Raw genomic sequence first — 19,869 nt, 5'->3', positions numbered from 1 at the left:
TAATTTGGGTCCTTATGTAGAAGAAAGTGGTAACTGAAAATCCTCGATTTCTGAATTAACATAAATCCAATGAAGAATCCACAATTAGATTTTCTTCTATAATAAGCAAAGAATGGTGTAGGAAATCCCACTTTGAGTTCTACTCTTAGCATTTAAAATACAACTTTAAATCAGGCCCCTGGTGTTTATTCTAGTATGGCCCAATTTGAAAAGAAAGCCAATCTTCGAATTCACAAAGAATTCTATGAGTAGTCCTGTTTAATGCAGGTTCCCAGTACTGGTTTGATAATATTTAGAGATTTAGAATTGTAGTAGGTGCACATTTCTGATTGGGAAAATGCAATGCCTACATGTACTGACACCGGCTAACATTTTCCTTAGTTACTCCAAGAGGAAATCATTTCCCTACACCTCCACCAATTTTGGGGCGGTTCCTCCATTTTCCAACCCTGAAAATTTATTTACTCCAGTCATACAGAGGAGTGAATCTTGGACTGTTTTCTAGGAGGGAAACAGCAACTGTTTTTTGAATCCCCCAAAATGTGTCAGTTGTTGAGGATTCACCATTGTTTGGAAACGCCAATACTCAGGAATGCCCAAAAGTGTTCAAGTTCATGTTTTGTGAATATCAAAATTGACTTTGTGCATAATTATTCTGCTGTTCGCACACCTAGTAGTCTCTTAGGCAGCCAGTGTTTGCAAACCAGGCCCATATAGAGTGTCAATGCCAGAAGAGGCACTTTGGCTGTGGAAAAAGTACAATGTGGCAAAGCTTTACGTGGCAGTGACATGTTTGCAGGAACGAATCTATTATACCCTAATCATGATGCACAGGTTTTTTAATCTAATCTGAGCTCAAGCAGGCTATGGATAGCTACACAGTTTCACCAGCCCTTTGGTATAAAAAAACCGACAGATTATTATTATTTTTTTTAAGACGCATAGCTACAATATTTTCTCTTGGTAAGAAATTAAATGCGCATCTGTGCAAATCATGTTTGATCTAGAAAGCCACTAGGGTTCTACAGATGCTTTTGTGTGAATATGTGTCTCCTGCCATATGTTTCACACCTGAATCCCCCATCATGGCTTATTTTAAGGAAACCAAGAAAGACACGCATCTTAAGCGACAGCAGCGGATTCATCTTACTTTCCCATCGTGGTTAGGGCAGGAGAGGGGCTTCCCTGCAGCAACAGCTGTCACCGTCTCCAAGATGGACGACTCCTCGGAGCTGTTGTCTGGACTGCGCTGCAGTACATCCATCAGGTTGGTGATAAAGAAGTTGCTCTGCAGCGCAGAAACCCCTCTCTCTGGCAGGATGGAGGTCCGGCGGCACACGGGGCACGAGAGAGTTAAGCTGTGTGCTGGAATGTAGTTCTGCAAGCACCTGTTGGAGGGAAATGCAAACAAGCCATCAGATAGGAAGCACAATAGCCCATTCTAAATGTGCTAATCTCGTACGAGCTCTGTAATGCACGACTCTAAAAACCTAAAGACATTTCTCGCTATAATTCAAACACTGTTATTTTTCTGTAAACGCCCACTTTGCAACTAACTCTAATATGAACACATGCAGGTTTATGAATTAATTAGCTGGTTTATAGCTGAAGCTACGAAACAATTTTTTTAATGCACTGTTTAGACGGATTCTTTAATTCACTTAAATATGATTTCCATCAGGCACACGACGTCTGTTTCAAAGGGAAACAAGCATTTACAATGCAACGGTCTCGCCTTTGCCTAAGTTAGAGCTATTGGCATTGTAAATGACAACATATTTATTTACAATGCCAATAGCTTAATCTCTCCCAAATGCGAGACCTATTGCATTTGCACCCACACACACACACACACACAGAGCCACACACACACAGAGGCACACACATAGAGCCACACACACAGCCACACACACAGTGCCACATACACAGTGCCACACACACACACACACACACACACACACACACAGAGCCACTCAGACACACACAGCCACACACACAGCCACACACACACACACAGCCTCACACACACACAGCCACACACACACACAGCCACACACACACTGCGGCCCCTCCAGGAGTAAGGGACATGCATCACGCGGCCTACAGGCACTGTCCGCCCCACGATAATTGACGCAAGCAACCCTCGGCTGTGGGGCCCATAGTGCTCACTCAAATGTGCCTGGTGAATGCCCACAGTGGGATCCGCACGAGCACCGCGCGACTGCTAGGATCCATAACAAACACATTGTGGCTGGTGCCAGCAGGAGGTTCGCCGCAACACACGCCATACATGCAGCCTCCTCACGGTCAACCCACCCTTATCACAGACAATGAAGGGCAGAAACTGCGAGGCCAGGACCGAACTCCCCCTGCCAGCCCGCGTCCCGCAACTTGTCTACGGAGTGAAACACACCCTACCCGTTACCTGGAAACGTGCTTTCTTTCCTGTGGGGGCAGAGCCATCCGGGGTCCCTGGAAATGCCCAACGATTTTCGTGCAATAAACCTTGCACCATTAACCCCCCAGCACAGCGAGGCACGTCCGCGAGGAGCGGGGGGCACGAACCGGCCCAAGGGAGGGGGCGGGGCTCCCAAAAGCCCCAAGGTAGCGGCGGCTCGGGCGGGGGAGAACCCCGGAGCTGCACCAGGAGTGGGGACAAGGCACACCATGTCCACCACCCGGTCCCCCGTGTGTAGCATAGGCACACCGGGCACCCAACATGGCCGGCGAACGCCTGGTCAGCGAACTCAAAATTACGCCAACCGACCCAGCGCTAACGGGCCCCGGATCCTGCCCACCCAGCACAGCTAGCCGGTTCGGCCGGCCACGCCAGGTAAGAGCCCTACTCCCGCCCCTCCCCCGGGTACCCATGACCGGGGACCATCTCCCATACCCTAACCCCGAGTCGGGCGGGGGGTGGGTCATGCGAAATGCCAGCTGGACCCCGGGAGAATCCAGGGGGGAAGGATTGCGCGGTACCTGCTACGCCCGCCAGAGAGGAGGACGTGCTCCCTGGAATCCCCCCGGTAAACGCTCCATCAGCCGCAAGCTTGCAAACCGTACCTCAGCCCCTGGGTGGGGGGGTACAAGCGCAAATATGTTGCCGCGTCCCGGGCACCGCGCCCCCATGCTCTTATCGCCCACCGGCCGCCGGTCAAAAGAGTGCCATGAGCCATAGCTGCACTCTACCACGCAGACTCATTCAGCGACCGCAATCCTAGGATAGTGGGGGACACTTCACTATTGCGTGCAATCCAGGACCTAAACCACAGCTACAGTGATCATGCCCACGTTACTGGCCGCCCCCTTTGTACTCGCCACAGGACATCCACGATAGCGCTCCCATGTGGACATTATGCCTGCTTAGTTGTTGGAGGGCTGGGCTAAGGGTGCAAAGAAAACTGTGGGTGAAAGACGCGCGAGGTGATGGCCGGAGCTTCGCAAGATGGCGGCACCCGATATGCAAAGATGACGCATTATTTTTAATTACAAGACCCCCTCTTTCTTTTAACACTATCGGGACAGGCTACAGCACAAAAGATAATATTCCTAGCTTTGCAATCTTTTGAGACCACTTTCTTTACCGGTGCTCGTATACTGATGTTGAACTCTTCCATGGCCGATGGTGTATTTTGAAAATAAGTTTATGCCTCAGATTATCTCTACAGCTGCATATTTACAGCATGGGGCACAGTGCGCCGAGAAAACTGTGGGTGAAAGAGACACGTGCGGCGATGGCCGGAGGCAGTGTGTCTTCCTGCAGTGAAAACACTAACCTTGAAAGTGTTTCCGAAGGAGACAGCGAGACGGGCAGCAGGAGTCTGTAAGCGCCGTCCTTTTCAGACTGGGGGGGCGTGGTTTTCTTTCTCCCCTCTTCTCCATTGGCTGAAATGTAAACAACGGGCGTGTTTTTGACTTGTTGTTTACCATTCCAGCCAATGGAGAAGAGGACCCCCAATCCGAAAAAGACGGGGCTTAGAGCGAGAGAATGATGTAACTGAGAACTCTTCTCCAATGGCTGGCCGCCAGCCATTGGAGAAGAGGGGCGGTGTTTACCCTCGCTACTCAGAGTCATTAAATCTCGCCAGCAAGACTGCACATGTGTGCAGCCTACGCTAGCCGAGACCTAAAAAAGGCTTCTTCTTGGAAACGTTTTGTGGAAGACACTTTGTTACTGTTCTTTTTATGAATAACAATGCCAATGAATTAATCACAAAGTACATTAACTATTGGCCAAGGTTACATTTACACTAAGTATTGGCTGAGGTTACGTTTTATTAAAATTACAGTCCATTGGATCACTTAGTTACTGTTTCCCTGAAAATAAGGCCCAAAATTCTTACTCAATGCTGTTAATATTTTGATTTGCTTGAACTTCAATTATTAGTTCCACTTCAACTGACAGCATATAGGTAGGAGATGTTAAATTATGGTTACTACTTTTTTAACGTGCCTGTATACTTTGATGGGTTTTGTGGCACTGACAAAAAGGGGCACATTATTAGAGTCACCTAAGCTACGAAGCAAGTAAATTGTAAAAGTATTTATATAGCGCTTATGACCCTGACCAGTGCTTAATTTCAGCCGGTGGTTTCCAGTGCTCAGCACTGGCACTTAATCATCAACATCAACGCCTTTCATGAGCACCCGTGCCGAGACTCGAACCTGGGGGATCATTACGATGCGCCACCGTAACAGTATACGGGACCGCCTGCCAGGGGTGCGGCGGTCCCGCAGTGCAAATTAGGATGCAACTGCCACCCTGGCGGTCGCATCCTGCATATAATGCACTGTGGAGGTTAGTGCTGTCAGCAGCACCCGCCGCAATGCACAATATGTATGTTGTGCATTTGCATGCACAACGTGGCAGGCACCGTGCGGTGCCTGCCATCTTGTGTATGCAAATGGAGGGTACCCCCAAGTGCACCACCAACCCCCCAACCCCTGGGGTCCCGCAACGGACCCCCAAAAGTAAACTCCGCCTGACTTTCCATGGCGGAGTCTCTGCCATGGATAACCCTGCACCACTGGGCATCCTAATATGGATGGAGGTGTCTTGCAGACACCGCCACCATATTGTAGCCCTTTTCCGCCCGTTCGCATATCTGACCACCAGAAAACCGGCGGACGGTCTTTCCGTCCGCCGGGGTCCCCTCCGCCATCGTAATATGGCGGGAGAAATGGTAGGCGGGCGGTGGAAAATGGCAGGCGTATCGCCACCGCCATATGGGCGGTGCCGATCCACCCACCATACTAATGATCCCCCTGGTTCCTAGCTCCAAAGTCAGCCGCTTTGGCCATTACGCCACATCCTCTCCCCACTTTCATGGTTAGTAGTTGGTTCTGTTTTATGCTGAGGTGAAAAGGGCTGGTGCAAGCTGCCTCCTGACAAATTAACCACTGCCCCTGACGCGTCATTGGATTGCTTTTGTGCAAGAGTAACGTGCTGCTCCAGAACTAAAGATTAGTAATTACTTGGTTAGTTGAAATTTTGTTTTGTTTTTCTCCTGTGTGTTTGTTGTGTTAGGATTGTGGTCTTGATTTCATGTGTGTTTTGGACATTTGGGGTAGGTATAGAATGATAGAAGTGGATTTGAAAAAGGGAAGTACTGAGCTGTTTTGCAAGTAATAGTCATGTGTGCTTGTTAGTTGGGTGGCATTATCTAACAAGCATTAGCAAAGCCAATAGGTCTCAGCAATCCGATAACTATAGGTTTTCTCAATATCAATATCTATAGGTGTTGTCAAAGCGTTGTCAAGGCTAATGGCACATCAGTGCCAGGTGACGCCAACCTTCCTTGCAGCATCACCAGCATAGCGTGTAACGTGCCCTTGCCCCTCCAGGGGCGGGAGCACTGAAAGCAGCGCAGCAGAAACGCATCGACACAGAGAAGTGATATCTACACAGCAGTTCTGACCTTACAAACGACATCATGTAATAACAATGTAATAACAATGTTATTTACATTAGTTGTGGCATAATGTAATTGTAGTCTACCTCCATGCATGGAACAATGTATATGTTACTTCTGAATATGTTTGTTTCCACTATATATTTCTTGTTACCTTATGAGAAAGAGATGATTAAAAGGCATATAAAGGAAATGTATGTTGGTAAATATAACGTAGTCGTAGTTTCCATGCAAAGGTCAGCCTTTAAATTGATGGATGTGACAATTGAAAATCAAGAGCACAGGCGTGATAAAATAATACGTCAAGGGGAGATGTAAATATAAACTTGCAATTCTGTGTATTTCTTAGAGGCTTTATGCGAGTGCAAATCCTCTTGGGGAAGTTAAACAAATTTTGTAAAGACCACGGCCTTGAAGTAAACGATTCTAAATTAAAATGCATGATGTTCACACATAGCAAGAAAGCTAAAGGGAAGGAGGCTGTAAGTGAAGCCAAATTGGGTAGGGTGACAGAATTTGATTATCTAGGGGTGAGGTTGTCAGACTCCACTAGTTAGTCAGCTCAGATTGAAAAAAGCTCTCTGTCCCTCAATCACAAATATGAGCCTATCGTCAGATTTGCAAATAAAGCCTCTTTCTATTGTATTTCACTGTCACTGAAAAATATAGGACCCAGTCGTGAAGTGCTGCTCTTTATGGTTCTGATCTGTGGGGATATTGCAATCTTGATGTGTTAGATAAAGGTGAATATTACTTCCTAAGATCCCTACTGAAGTTACTAAAAGGTAGACCACTACTTCCCTTAAGGTTTGACCTAAATGGTAGGTACATTTCAGACACAGCCTATCTTAAGCCTATTTTATTTTAGGCTAGGATATGAACATCCAAGCAACTTGTGCCAAACAGAGAGTGTCTTACCGAAATCTTAGCCCACCACCTGGCCATTAGGATCTCGTGGATAGCTCATGTTAAACTATGACTGGCTAATCTAGGATTGGCTTAATTTTGGCTCCAATCAACAATAAAGACTAGCAGACCAGGCGGTCTAATTAAAGACCACTAGTGGAATGCTAACACACCAAGCACTTTAATTGGGTTTATGCTCCTTTTAAGTGCTCGTAAGTGATTGTTATGCTTTTGTACATGAAGAGCTGCTAGATAATAGGGTTTTGTCGAATGGCCCGATTATGTTCCTTGGTAGTTGGAAATAGAATTTTATTTTAATGAATTGAAATGTTTATACGTTGCCATGTTTTTAAACCTATGTTGCTATATGTACTTTTATAACGAAAGTCAAATGGAGATGATAATGACAAGTGCATATCTTAAACCTGAAATGTGAAACCGATGTAAAACCTTTTTTCAGAGAGTTTTTGAAAGTAAACCAGAATTAAAAGTAATGTTGCACTGGCAAACCACTGCGTTTATTTGCACCCTAAATTGCTAGTGAAACATTTTTAATTCTGTTTGCACCCAAAACACACACCTACATCATGCTTCTATTACTGTTATGGAAAGAGTTTATTTAAGTATGTATTTACAAAAACAAATCATGTGATTGAAAACCTATGTTTTGCAATAAAATCAGATGTGGATGTACTTAGCTTATTAAAAGCACTGTTGCACCGGCAAATCAAAATAAAGGCAGTATGTTGAAAGTATTTAAACATGATTTGCCAGTGCAGCATTACATTTAATTATGAATGCGTGTGAATTTCTTTTACAACATGCGCTTAAACAAAGGCTTTGCATTGCTTGATTTTGTTTGTAACCACGCACTCAAATAAAGTCTTCAAATTGAAGGGATAGAAGTGTGAATTAGCCAAGTGTTTTGAAAGTCAATTACAGGCACACCAATCAGGTGTAAAATAGCTAAACAGGTGCCCTAGGAAAACAGTGTCTTGCATTTGACCTGGTGTTTGAATTCACAGCGAATGTGACGTAATAAGAACAAGATTCACAGGCCTGTTTACAGAGGAGCGTGGAGCAAAGAATGTAAATATGAGAGTTTGTGTTAAGTGCTCCTTAACAAAGAAAAAAGTGGTTCCTGAAACAGATCCTAAAATGAAAGCAGTGGAGGGATAGTGTAAGTTATCAATGCTCTCGGGAAGGGTTAAACACAGGAAGAGGCATGACAAATGCATGCCATGGACAAATTGGGAGAAGGAATATGAGAGCGATGATGGAGACAGCAAATGGGAAGCCTATGGGTGGGCTGAAAACCACAAAGTACATACATGTCTTCTAGAGACAGCTCATACACTGTCTAGCTGAGACCTAAAAAGGAGGGGTGAAAGATTGAGAAAGATGTTTGGGAGTTCATATTAGTAAGAAAGTTTTGGATGAGTCAGAGGAAAAAGGGATGGGAAGGACAGACTTTCCTAATAGAAAGATGTGAATAATTTATGTATACATATACATATATATTGCGTAGTGGGGGTCGTCACTAGATAGTTATATATGGGTCTGTTTTTCCATAGAAAGCATTGTTTGGTTTGTTAATAACTTTGGCCCTGTTTGAATAATCTTCACGAAACTTTCCAAAATGAAAGTTCATCCACCGCAGTTCTTTCCTGGAACGTTTTGGGTGATTTGTGAAGTGGGGGCTGAGAAAAAAGAGGGGGGGGCAAAAACAAAGTCCCCATGCATTTTCTATAAAATTCTTTAAGATGGGCTACAGCAAAAACTGCTGAACAGAATTACGCCAAATTCGGCGGGAAGCTAGATCTTGGTCCGCAAATTGTGCTCTTTGTAATTTGGTGTAAATCCACTCAGTAGCTTTTGAGAAATTTTGGGTTACATATTTTTTTATAATTAGGTAGTTGGGTCCCCAAAAGTCTCAAGAGATTATTGTGGAAACACCATTTTAAAAATGGAACATTCTGATTTACCCAGGGAGCTTCTTTTCCCTTGGGCAATGTCACTTCAGACCTCACTGTGATTAAGCACTTTGATTGACTGCCAGCAACATGAGAACAATGTTGCTGGAAGCCATTACAGGATTCGGGGACTTAGTCCCCTGTCCTGAAATTTAAAAAGAAATAGTATAAGGGGCAGGGCAGGGATACCCTTACTACCTAGGACCCATGTGGATGACTCAGAAAGACGCCCCCTTGGGCCAAAATAGAAAAACATTGCAAAAAATACTGCGACCCTGTGAGACTCTTGCAGGATTGAAAAAAATAAATGGCAGCTGAGATGCATTTATTAATTAAAAGCCCCAGGGAGCGCTCTCCCGGGGCTGTATCAATAAAGTGGAGGGGGGCTGCGTGGTCCCCCTCCCCAGCCTCCAGAGACCTCAGAGAGCCCACCCCTGGAACAGAAAATGTTGTATCTGAGGGGGGGGGGACACACACCCCTCCTCCCTGTGCTATCAGAGACCCCCGGAGTCTACTCCCAGGGTCCAAAATATTGATTAGAGGGAGGGTGCATGTGCAGCCACCCTCCCAGAGCCATGACATGCCCCGGGGAGCCTACCTCGGGCTGAGATTTTGTAAAATGAGGAGAGGGGGCTGTGTGAGCCCCTAAAGGCCCCGGGGCAAAAAGTGTTCAAAATGGGGAGGGGGCCATGCAGGTTTCCCTACGAAACCTCTAAAGGCCCGGGCCCTTCACCCCTTTAAGGGATGATGGCCACGCAGTCCCCCTCTCTGAGCCATTAATGGCCCCGGGGAACCCATCTGCGTGGGGCCTGCTCGGATGCTATGTTCCAGCAAGCCTGCGCCCAGCACATAACGGTTTCCCTGCCTGCAGCGGGCATAATTATGTAAAAGTAAGAGATAATGAATTTTCAGGAACACTGGCATCAAGGAATTCCAAGGAGTGGGTGCATGCACTGAGAACAAACAACCACCCAGTCTCTGTCTGTAAAAAAATGGAACCAAAAGGTCTTAATGCCTAGATAAAAAGGTCCTACTGGGGATATAATTATGGGGCTGCCATAGAGTCTTAGAAATTACACTAGCTCTATATGTAGCCAATGCAGAGACCGAATAATGGGCTACCCTGGCAGAGGTTATGAGCAGCTACAGTAACTCTTGCTGACTCATTTGGTTGAACTGGAGTTGTTTCAGTGGTTTTAAGGCTCACTAAGTACTACAAGTTACTACAGTCTAACTGTGGTCCTCCTACACTCATGTGTGAGAAAGGGCAGAATGGTCTTGAGTCATTTAATGTACAATAAGCAGGCCAGCATCACTGCAGTGATCTATATTGCTATGTAAGATTGCCTACTACCAACTGGATACATGCTATAGGCAGAGCAGAATAATGTTTCTTTCCTATGTTTATTTTGGTACCTAGCCATGCCTCTGTGTTTACCCATGCTCTTACATCCAGCCTGGCCACCCAGAGCAAGGCTTAAAACAGAAAGACTGCCTTTGCCCTGTGCGATTACAAAGAATTTAAAAGCACATGTAAAGCCCTGTGACGGGCGTGGGGCTGAAATTCTGGCACACTAATTTTTTTAAATAAATAGCAAACTGCCGCACAGGGGGGGTTTCCACCCCAGAAAACTTTTAGAAAAGAGAAAACAGTGCACTGCTCACAGAGATTAAACAAAAAACAGAAAACACTGTAGGTTTTCCTCCCCTTACTAAGAAGAACTACCTAGAAACTTGTGTGATATCTCAAAATCTGGTGATTCATATTCCAGGTTAAATGACTTTGCACATATCTGTGGCACAGTATAGAGTATATGGCAGGTCATGCTCACTGGATAGCCTTCCATAAAATTGCAGTGGGATAGCCACCTCCACAAGTCAGTGATGGAGGCTATCCAGCAGTATGGCACTTTATACATGTGGTGATTGAATTTCATCATATATGATAGGATATGAGAAATTGAAGAATGTGATAACTGAGGGGCCGATTACAATGGCTGGCGTATCGCCACCGCTGGGCCAGCGGAGAGGACCGCCGGCCCGGCGGTGGCGATCCGCCCATCATCAACCTGAAAATTCCCACCGCCAAATTAGGATGGCGGTGGGAATGTGAAATTTACTACGGCGGACGGAAAGACCGTCCGCCGTAGTCCCGAAGGCGGTCCTTTTCCGCCCACCTTGCGGTACCCGGTACAATAGGGGCATTTTTGCGGTACCGTGCAGGCACCGCCATGGGCATTACGATGCCTGTCTTTTTTGGTGGAGATCCCGTGCAAAAAAACAGGCGGAGGATGCCTTTGGGAGCCCGTTGCAGGCCCCCGGGGGAATGTGGGGGGCTGCACATGAGAGGTACCTATGGTACCCCCTGCATTTGCATGAACAAGGTGGCAGGCACCACACGGTGCCTGTCATGTAAATTTATATACACATGTAGTTTTACATTGCGGCGGGTGCTGCTTGCAGCACAGCCCACCACAATGTAAAAATACGGGATGCGCTGGCCACTGTGACGGGCGCATAGTAATTTGTATAGCGGGGCCGCCGCACCTATTGTGGGCGGTCCCTTTTGCCAGTGCGCCGTCCGCCAACGTAATTGACCCCTGAATTCCTTCTCCTCCAAATTGTGTTTGTGTTGTTATGCAACTTGCTGAATATGTTAAGAGCACTGGACAAAGACAGTAGTCTATGGAATCTGCTTTGCCCATGACGCTTTGCCCATGTCCTAATCATGGTTGTGGCTCATTTTATCACACACACAAATTGGAACTGTAACAAACATGGGTTCTGATTTGCTAAGGCCTTTCACGGTAGCAAAGCCTTTGATTAAAAAAATCACAAGGTTTATGACTACAAAAGAGCTTTTTGCTAATTATGAAACTCCTATTGCAAGTCGGGAATGCCTTTCTGACTTGCAAAAAGGGTTTGCCACTCATCCAGAATCATAATGAGGAAGGGAATGAAAGGGACTCGATGATTTGCATTTTGCAGTTGCAAACCATTGATTAGATGCCAACACCCCCAATTGGTGCAGTATCTGATTTGCAAAAACAATGCTGTCACCGGGGAACTGTTTCACCTTCGGGCCTCTGTTGCAAGGTGGAAGTACTATGTGATATGGCTGGTGGGCCTTGTCATGTAATACTAACACAATACACTAGAGTGAATTTTGGGTTCAATCTTAGCAGGCACAGAGCAGTCACGGGTACTCAGATGAACATGTGTCAAGCCTATCACAGTACCAACATTGACAATAAGTGACACCACTCAAAAGAAATCCTGACACCAATTTATAAAAATAGATTTTATTTTTATATAAATATAGACACCAAAATGAACTTGATACTTTGCATATAACCGGAGCAATAGAATTTCAAAACATTAAACAATAAACGCTGTTGAAGCTGTCAAACGTTTACTATTTAAGTAAATGCGAGAAAACAGTTAGCACTGGGCTATTGCAGGGTTTTCAAAAAAACGCTCCTACGGTTAAGGTTCTGCAGGTCCCTAGACCAAGACTCAACAGCTCAACAGTTCTTACTTGGTAACCTTGCCCAAGAAGCCCGAGGGCAGAGGTTACCTCTGGGTCTGTTCTTGGGCAGTGCGATCGGTGCCACCGCACTGGGTGCTGACTTGGGTGGGGGCGTCATTTTTACAAGTATATTAGCATTTTAAAAGCACCTGCTGCTGCGTTGCTGGCCTTCAGCAATTTTCAGGCATCAATTAAAATGTCAACATATCTCTCAGGATTAATCGTCTACCTGGAAAGAGACCGGAGGTTTCTCTAGTGGAAGTTTTGACTCATCCTAAGGTAGCGCAGAGGGTTAAAATGCCTGCTGCTAAGAACGTGTACTATGCAGATAACAAAGTGCCCATAATGTAAATAGGTCAGTAGGTTACTGCTTCTGTAAGAGAGCTCCTTTTGTAACTTGTCGTTTAAGATTCAGTATCCTAAATCCTAATATAAGTGCCTCTAGGATAGAATTCATCTCATTACTTTGGATCCTAGTTGTGCAACCCGATACAAATATTCAACCACGGGTTTTGGTAGACAGGCAGGCACTTCATTCCACCTACTCCGCCTGTCCCTTGGTTTCATAGTCCTATGGACTGGTCGCACATTTGCTTCATGCACTAATTTTGCACTGTATATAATTGCAATTTATTTTGATCACTGAATTTTTTTCATTGTTTTTGGTGTGTCATGCTTACTTGTTTTGCTTGATTCATTGTTGTACATTAGTGTACATTTGTAAACTTGTATATTTGTAGATATTGTACACATGAGTCCACTGCCGTAATAGTTTTTTGTTCGTGCTTGTGTGTTTGAAACTTTGATAACTTCAGTCATAAAGAAAATAATTTCATTTTGGGATTCAAACCCTGCGGTCACGTGGTACATATTGACTGCGTGGCTGGAAATTGTTCTGGTAATTTTCCTGTCCAGCCACCTTGTTCTGTTTTCCCCTTCAGCAATTTTCAGGCATCAATTAAAATGTCAACATATCTCTCAGGATTAATCGTCTACCTGGAAAGAGACCGGAGGTTTCTCTAGTGGAAGTTTTGACTCATCCTAAGGTAGCGCAGAGGGTTAAAATGCCTGCTGCTAAGAACGTGTACTATGCAGATAACAAAGTGCCCATAATGTAAATAGGTCAGTAGGTTACTGCTTCTGTAAGAGAGCTCCTTTTGTAACTTGTCGTTTATGATTCAGTATCCTAAATCCTAATATAGAACATAGAGCTATTAACTGTCATCAAAAAGCTACATGCAAACTGCAAGGTATACGCTAGAGCTATATGTTTTTTCCCCATTCTTTCATTATCTTAATCTTGCGAAAAGGGTTCATTAGGGTAGAAAACAATTCTTGTTCACCTTCAAAAGAAACTTTATTTCGATTGATTTTACAATCATAAAAGTACATTATAGAAAAATATTTGCAACAAATTTATAAAACTTTTCATATGTACAATATTGACTAATACGTAAGCAAAACATTAAATTGGTCTTTAAAAAGGAATCGTCTATACAATAAATCCCTGATTGACAGTTGAATATAAGTTATGCGTATAAGAATTTACAATGCAGAAACCGCTAATTGAGATCGGATTTTCAGACATGCCTTTAAGTAGCAAGCTATACATTTGGCAACAAATTGTGTGTCTAAAAACTGTAATGCCAAGAGAGCAGGTCTGCATCTTCTCAGTCCTGTTTGTCGGAGAAGTGGGACCAACCAGCGTTTACGCGGGGTCTCGTAGAAACTACAGAATAAAATTACGTGCAAAGTAGACTGAGGAGTACAATTATCACAGGGACATCTAGTTAATTCACGTGTCCAGTCTAAAGGCTCGGGGAACGAGACAAGACGATAAAAAGAATCAAAACGAAATCTTGTTAAAACATATCTATCATAATTTGACAAATAAAAGGACAGATACGGTTGAATGCCAGGGGAGGATTGAATCGCCATTAATTGGGTATTTGATTGTTTACCGATTTCTGAGCACATGCGAAGATCTCTTAAATGGGTGACACATAGATTCTTCAAAGTCTTTCTGGGTATATCCATTAGTAAGGGAGGGTTAGTGAAAAAAGCTGGACAATTCAAATCATTCAGAAAGTTAAACACATAAAGTAACCAAGGAATCTTTTTCCAGTGGGTCAGTGACAGGCAATCGGTTATTAGCAACCGGGTAAGATGGCATTGGTCTTTGGTCCATATACGGTGCCAGAGGAGGATCGGTTGGTATCTAATGGTGTCAGTTAGATAATCCAAACCGAGCTCGATATGACTACCGTAATTAGGAGCACTTCGAGGGAGGGCTAATACATATTTCAAGAAATCATTTTCGGTTACTTGGAGCTCTCCGGCAGGAGCATAGCCCCATACGCCCGCTCCATAAGTAGCCACACTCAAACATTTGGCTTGGTAGATTTTAAGTAACTCAGCGGGAGCGGGCTTGCCCAACTTCCTGGAAAAAGAGGTCAGCGCTGCTGTTGTGCGCTGGAGCTGCATTTTCTTACTGATGATGGCAGGTTTCCAGGAGATCTGATTGTCGATGAGGATCCCCAAGTAAGGGTATTTCCTAGCGTTTTCTAATCTGGTATTGTCAATATAGAGAGGTTTGCGTTTCTGAGCTTTCTTGCCAATATACATAACAAAAGTCTTGGATTTGTTTACTTTTAAACCAAGAGAAAGCATATATTGACAATACTTGTCCAGTTGGAGTTGGAGCTGATTTAGGGTTCTCGCTAGAATGACGGAATCATCAGCATATAGTAGTGCTGGGATTGGCCGGGTGTTTATGCAGGGGAGATCCTTGTTGCCTACCAGCATCGCTTGCTCCAGACCATTTGTATAGATATTAAATAAAAATGGAGCGAGGACGCACCCCTGTCTAACGCCTTTTGCAATGCTGAATGGATCCGATAGCTCTCCATTAATGCCGTACCTCACACATGCTTTAGCATCCGTGTAGAGCTCTCGAAGGAATTTCAGAAGTGGAGGGTCTACTCCCAGGTTGCTCAGAATCTCCCACAACTTAGAGTGGATTACGCAGTCAAATGCGGAACTTAGGTCCACATAGACCAGGTAAAGGTTTCCGCCTTTGGCCCTAGCATATTTACCCATTAGTAGTGTCAAATTAAGGGCCTGTTCTACAGTGCCCAATCCCTCTTGAAACCCAAACTGGAGGTCGGTTATGATCTTCTTCTCTTTGGCCCAATCCTGGAGACGCTCCAGGATTAGCCTCCCGGCGACCTTACCCAGAGAGTCCAAGAGGGAGATGGGTCTGTAGCAGGCTGGGTTATCGCGTTCTCCCTTTTTAAAAATGGGTAAAAGCACAGATGAAGACCAAGAGTCAATTAGGCCGGCCTGTGAAGCTGCAGACATAACTTGCGTGACAATTGGGGACCATAAGTCTAGGTTACTCACAAAGATGTCGAGTGGAACTCCATCAGGACCAGGAGCATTCCCGGTCTTCGAGGAAGTCAGTGCAGCAATGACCTCCGCGAGGTCGAAGTGGAGGTCAATAGGATAGATATTATCCGTGGTAAGGACCTCCTCCTCGATTTGGGAGGCCAAGGTTGCAGAGGAGGAACCCCCAAAGATCTGTGAGTAGTGAGCCACCCATTTTTCAGCTGGTACGGCCACGTCTAGGTGTCGAACAGCTGTGGCGTCCGCTAGAAAGGGGGACTTGACTGTTCGCCAAAATAGCGAGCTATCCTTACTCCTTGTGCTCTCATGCAGTTGGGCCCAGAGATTGTTTTTTATTTCCCGTTTACGGGTTTTTTGGGCCAGTTTATAATTCCTTCTTAATGAGGCTATTAAGGCCGCGTCCCTATCTTGACTATGAAGTGCTCTTTTTAGCGCACTAAGGGCTTTGCGGCAATGGGTATCGAACCACCCCCGGGAGTCTTTGTCGTGTGCCTTATGTTGGCGAGTGAGCTCCTGCTGGACAGCTTTTAGGATATTAACAAAACTAGAGAGGATCATATGGGGAGATGTGGTCTCCTGTAAACAGATGTTTACTAGGGGAAGGGTTTTTTGGATAATCTTTTTGGTAACCTCATTGGGGTTGATCTTTGACCATTTTACTGTGTAGCCATTGATGTTGTCCATCGCCAGAGATTGCTAGGTTAAAAGACTGGACTTGCTGTGGTTTGGTGAAACTGAATTAAGTATAATGGTAATACTGTTGGAGTAGTGATCGCTTGAGGGATCAGTACCAGTTATGAAGTATTTTAAACGATTCTTTAGGGTTTGCGAACACAGAATGTAGTCAATGGTGGTGGAGAGACCTCTACCATGAAAGGTCGGCTTGAACTCGACAGGGGGACACACTGTTTCGTTCGCAAACTCAAGTTCTAATGAAAAAAGACAGTCGTTCAAGGTAGTCCCAATGCTGGAGTGGATAAAATGGGTGATAGGGGAATCATGTTCATCTTGGAGCCCACAGATACCTTTTTTATAGTTGCTACACAAATAAACATTAAAATCCCCTCCCCACACGACGTAACATTGTAACTGCGGATTCTTAGCTTTCTGTTCATGCAGATATAAAGTGATTTCTGACAATCACTTTGCACACTCAGCGGGGGAGGAATTATTATACATGTTAATAAAATAATAGATGGAACTTTTGTCAGAGGCTAGTTTTAGGATTTGAACAGTTGGGGACACTAAGGGTACCTCTGTGGTCGTAAACGAAATTTTATTAGAGAGATAAATAGCTAAGCCACCCTTGGGTCTTCCATGGATGGACGGACTGGCGGGGATGTGGAAAGTTTTGTAACCCTGAATGTGAATAGGGTCAATAGCCCAGGTTTCCTGGAGGCAGACTATTATGTGCTTATTAATCACATCAATCCATGACTGAAGGTGTATCTTAGATCTAAGGCCCGCTACATTCTAGTAAATGACTGGAAGATCCCAGGTTGATGGTAGGGTGGGATTAGAGTTCTGTGTATAAGCAAGAGATGGTGGTTCACGGGACTGGGTGTTTGGGAGAAGGGTGGAAGAAGAGAGTTGTAATTCACATGAGGTTGAGGTGTTATGTTGTTGCCTCATATGTGGCTCTTCAGGGAGGGATGGGTGATCGTGGCTAGGATCTTGATCCAGAGGGGTTGTCAGGTAGTAGGGTAATTCCGCCAGAGGGGTAAAAGGCTCGATATGAGAGCCAGAAGGGGATGACGGGATTGCTTCTGCCAACAGAGTTCCTCTGGGGATATAAATAGGTTGAATTTGGGTGTTGTTTCTAACTTTGGCATTGGTGAAGGGGACTGATGGTCAGTCAACCATATCCAGACATTCATATCTGTTGGTTAGAGGTGGGCCTCTCCAATTAGTAAAGTGACCCGGGGCTGGATTACTGAATCCATAGCCTGCCCAGTGGCCTCGGTCTCTGTTCCCGTCCCAATTCCCCACTCTTGTCCAGCTCCAAGGGGGACCGACATTGTGTCGTGGGGCCGGGGGGTAGAAATATGACAGACCATGGGTGGCTATCCCTTCAGTAGATGTGTGGTCTCCCCAGGAGCAGATATGCTCAACTGTATTAGGGTCGGCGAAGTTCACTATGACGCAATCACCCTGAATGTTTTTGGGCTCAGTACCTAGCCAGGGGACTCTAAGCACAGTGGTGACTCTGTTGTCCAAAAAAGTTGGTAAAGGTCTGTTGTTGGACAGCCAGTATATTACTTTGTTTTTTAACGACCAGACCGGTTCATCCTGGTTGGGAGAAAGTTCCGGGACACCAGTCATAATTACTACGTAGGGGGATGCCTCAGGCGGAAGATGGATAGGATGGCCCCTCCTCTTTCTATTTCTCGGGATGGTGTTAAATCCAACAGAGTGTTTTGGGAGGGTGGGGGCCGGGGTAGGAAGAGCGGGAGGAGGTTTTGGTTGGGTGGACGTCTGTGTCTTGGAGTTGGTTGAGGGTTGGATCGGTAAGGGATTAGGTGGTTTAGGGGGTGCTTGGATCTTGGTTGTAGTTGATAGTGGCTGTTTTTGTATGGGTTTCTGTGGGGCCTTTTGGTTCGTATTAGAGGAATTTGGTGCGGTCGAGCCTGACTTAGATGTTTTTGCATTCTGATTAAGGGGCCTCCCTTGAGCTGAATTGGAATCTTTGGTGGTAGCTTTACTTGAGTTCAGGGCTAAAGACAGTTGGGTTAGTTGGGATTCAACCTGATGCAGTGACTTTTCTATAGGTTTTAGATAGGACCTAATTAGATCATCAATTTTGCTAAGCAATAAGCTGTCATTGCTACAGGTGTTAGTAGTTAGATTACCATCATTAACCATACCACCTTCGCTGTCGTAGCTACTAGCGCTGCTAGAGCTAATGTTTAGGTTATCTGTGGTAAAGTTTGTTGCGTGTGCAAGCGAGGAGGAGGGTAAATGGTAGGGAGTTAGAACAAGGTTGATGGACTGTATGGGGGGGTGGGAGGTGGGATGGGTTGTGAGGATAGTTGTGGGGGGAGAGTTAGCAGAGTGGTGAGGTTTATTAGTTTTCCTCTTCTTTTTTTGGGGGATTGCACCCTCGCGTGAACCCCTATCTGCGGATGAAGAGGGAGCAACACCAGTTTGGCTTGCGAAAATGGCTGGAGATTTTTCTAGTGACTGCAACAGATGTGATTCAGAGAGATCTAGGGATGCGGACAGATCCACTGTACAGGGGACTGTATGAATCTCCGCATGCTCTATCAGTGGAGGGGGTAACTCTGCAGGACAATGGGGAGTTTTTGCAGTAGCCAATAAGCCCATAGAAGAGCGTCTGGCAATAGCAAGGTCCTGTGAAACTCTCCGTTCCAACAAGGTGATACCCTGCTCAATGGCCTCGTTGGCTTTGGTTATAAATTGGTCTATCGGTCCGATAACTTGAGCAGCAGCCTGGGCCTGTTTTTTGACAGTATTCCTAGTGGTTCTGGGGGACATAATGCAGTGTACTTCGTTACGAGGAGAACAATATTGGGGGTACTGACTGCAAACTAGAATCAGCTTGTTTAGAAATACATACAGTGACAGCGGTGATGAAGGGGGAGGAAGCAGGTCTTGAACGGGCTTAAACGGGCCCGCCCTTGGCCCGGGCTTCGCCCCGCGCTTTGTCCCGCGCGCGTCCCGCTTTGCGGGAAGGACTGGTCGATTTATAGTGTTTCATGCAGGGGGGCGTGGCCGCCGGGGGAAGAGGCACCAGCTGACAGGAGTGAAGGCTGCTGGTCCTCGCAGTCCCCCGGTGAAGGCAGCAAGTAGTTCGTGGTCAAGCGCACGCTGGGAGCGTGCAGGCAGTCCGCCGATTGCGGAAAAGCTCCCACCAGTGGCGCGACCTCCAAGGTGAGCTTTAACAGATGATTATCCCTCCGTAGGCAACGGGAATCCTCCTTCCAGCAAGATGGCGAGTGTCAGAACAAGTGAGCGGCACCCGCGCAGCGGGCGTCGCGAAAGGTAAATAGCGGCCAGTGGGGGGCGTGGCCGCCGGGGGAAGAGGCACCAGCTGACAGGAGTGAAGGCTGCTGGTCCTCGCAGTCACCCGGTGAAGGCAGCAAGTAGTTCGTGGTCAAGCGCACGCTGGGAGCGTGCAGGCAGT

The 19,869-nt window shown here is 45.7% G+C and overlaps 1 protein-coding gene across 3 annotated transcripts in view; it reads right to left on the bottom strand.

Annotated features, from left to right (window-relative positions):
• Positions 1-19,869, bottom strand: part of TRIM2 (tripartite motif containing 2) — a 460,803-nt gene that overhangs the window by 162,814 nt on the left and 278,120 nt on the right. For all 3 annotated transcript variants that reach the window (XM_086962313.1, XM_086962314.1, XM_086962312.1), the window contains exon 3: positions 1,151-1,388. In XM_086962313.1, the coding sequence (XP_086818439.1) occupies positions 1,151-1,388 (238 nt within the window). The remainder of the gene's footprint in view (positions 1-1,150; positions 1,389-19,869) is intronic.

Source organism: Lissotriton vulgaris, chromosome 3_1 (assembly GCF_964263255.1).
Source record: "Lissotriton vulgaris chromosome 3_1, aLisVul1.2, whole genome shotgun sequence".
Taxonomy (NCBI): domain Eukaryota; kingdom Metazoa; phylum Chordata; class Amphibia; order Caudata; family Salamandridae; genus Lissotriton; species Lissotriton vulgaris.
Note: the sequence above shows the minus strand (reverse complement) of the source record. Positions and strands in the feature narration are given on the sequence as shown.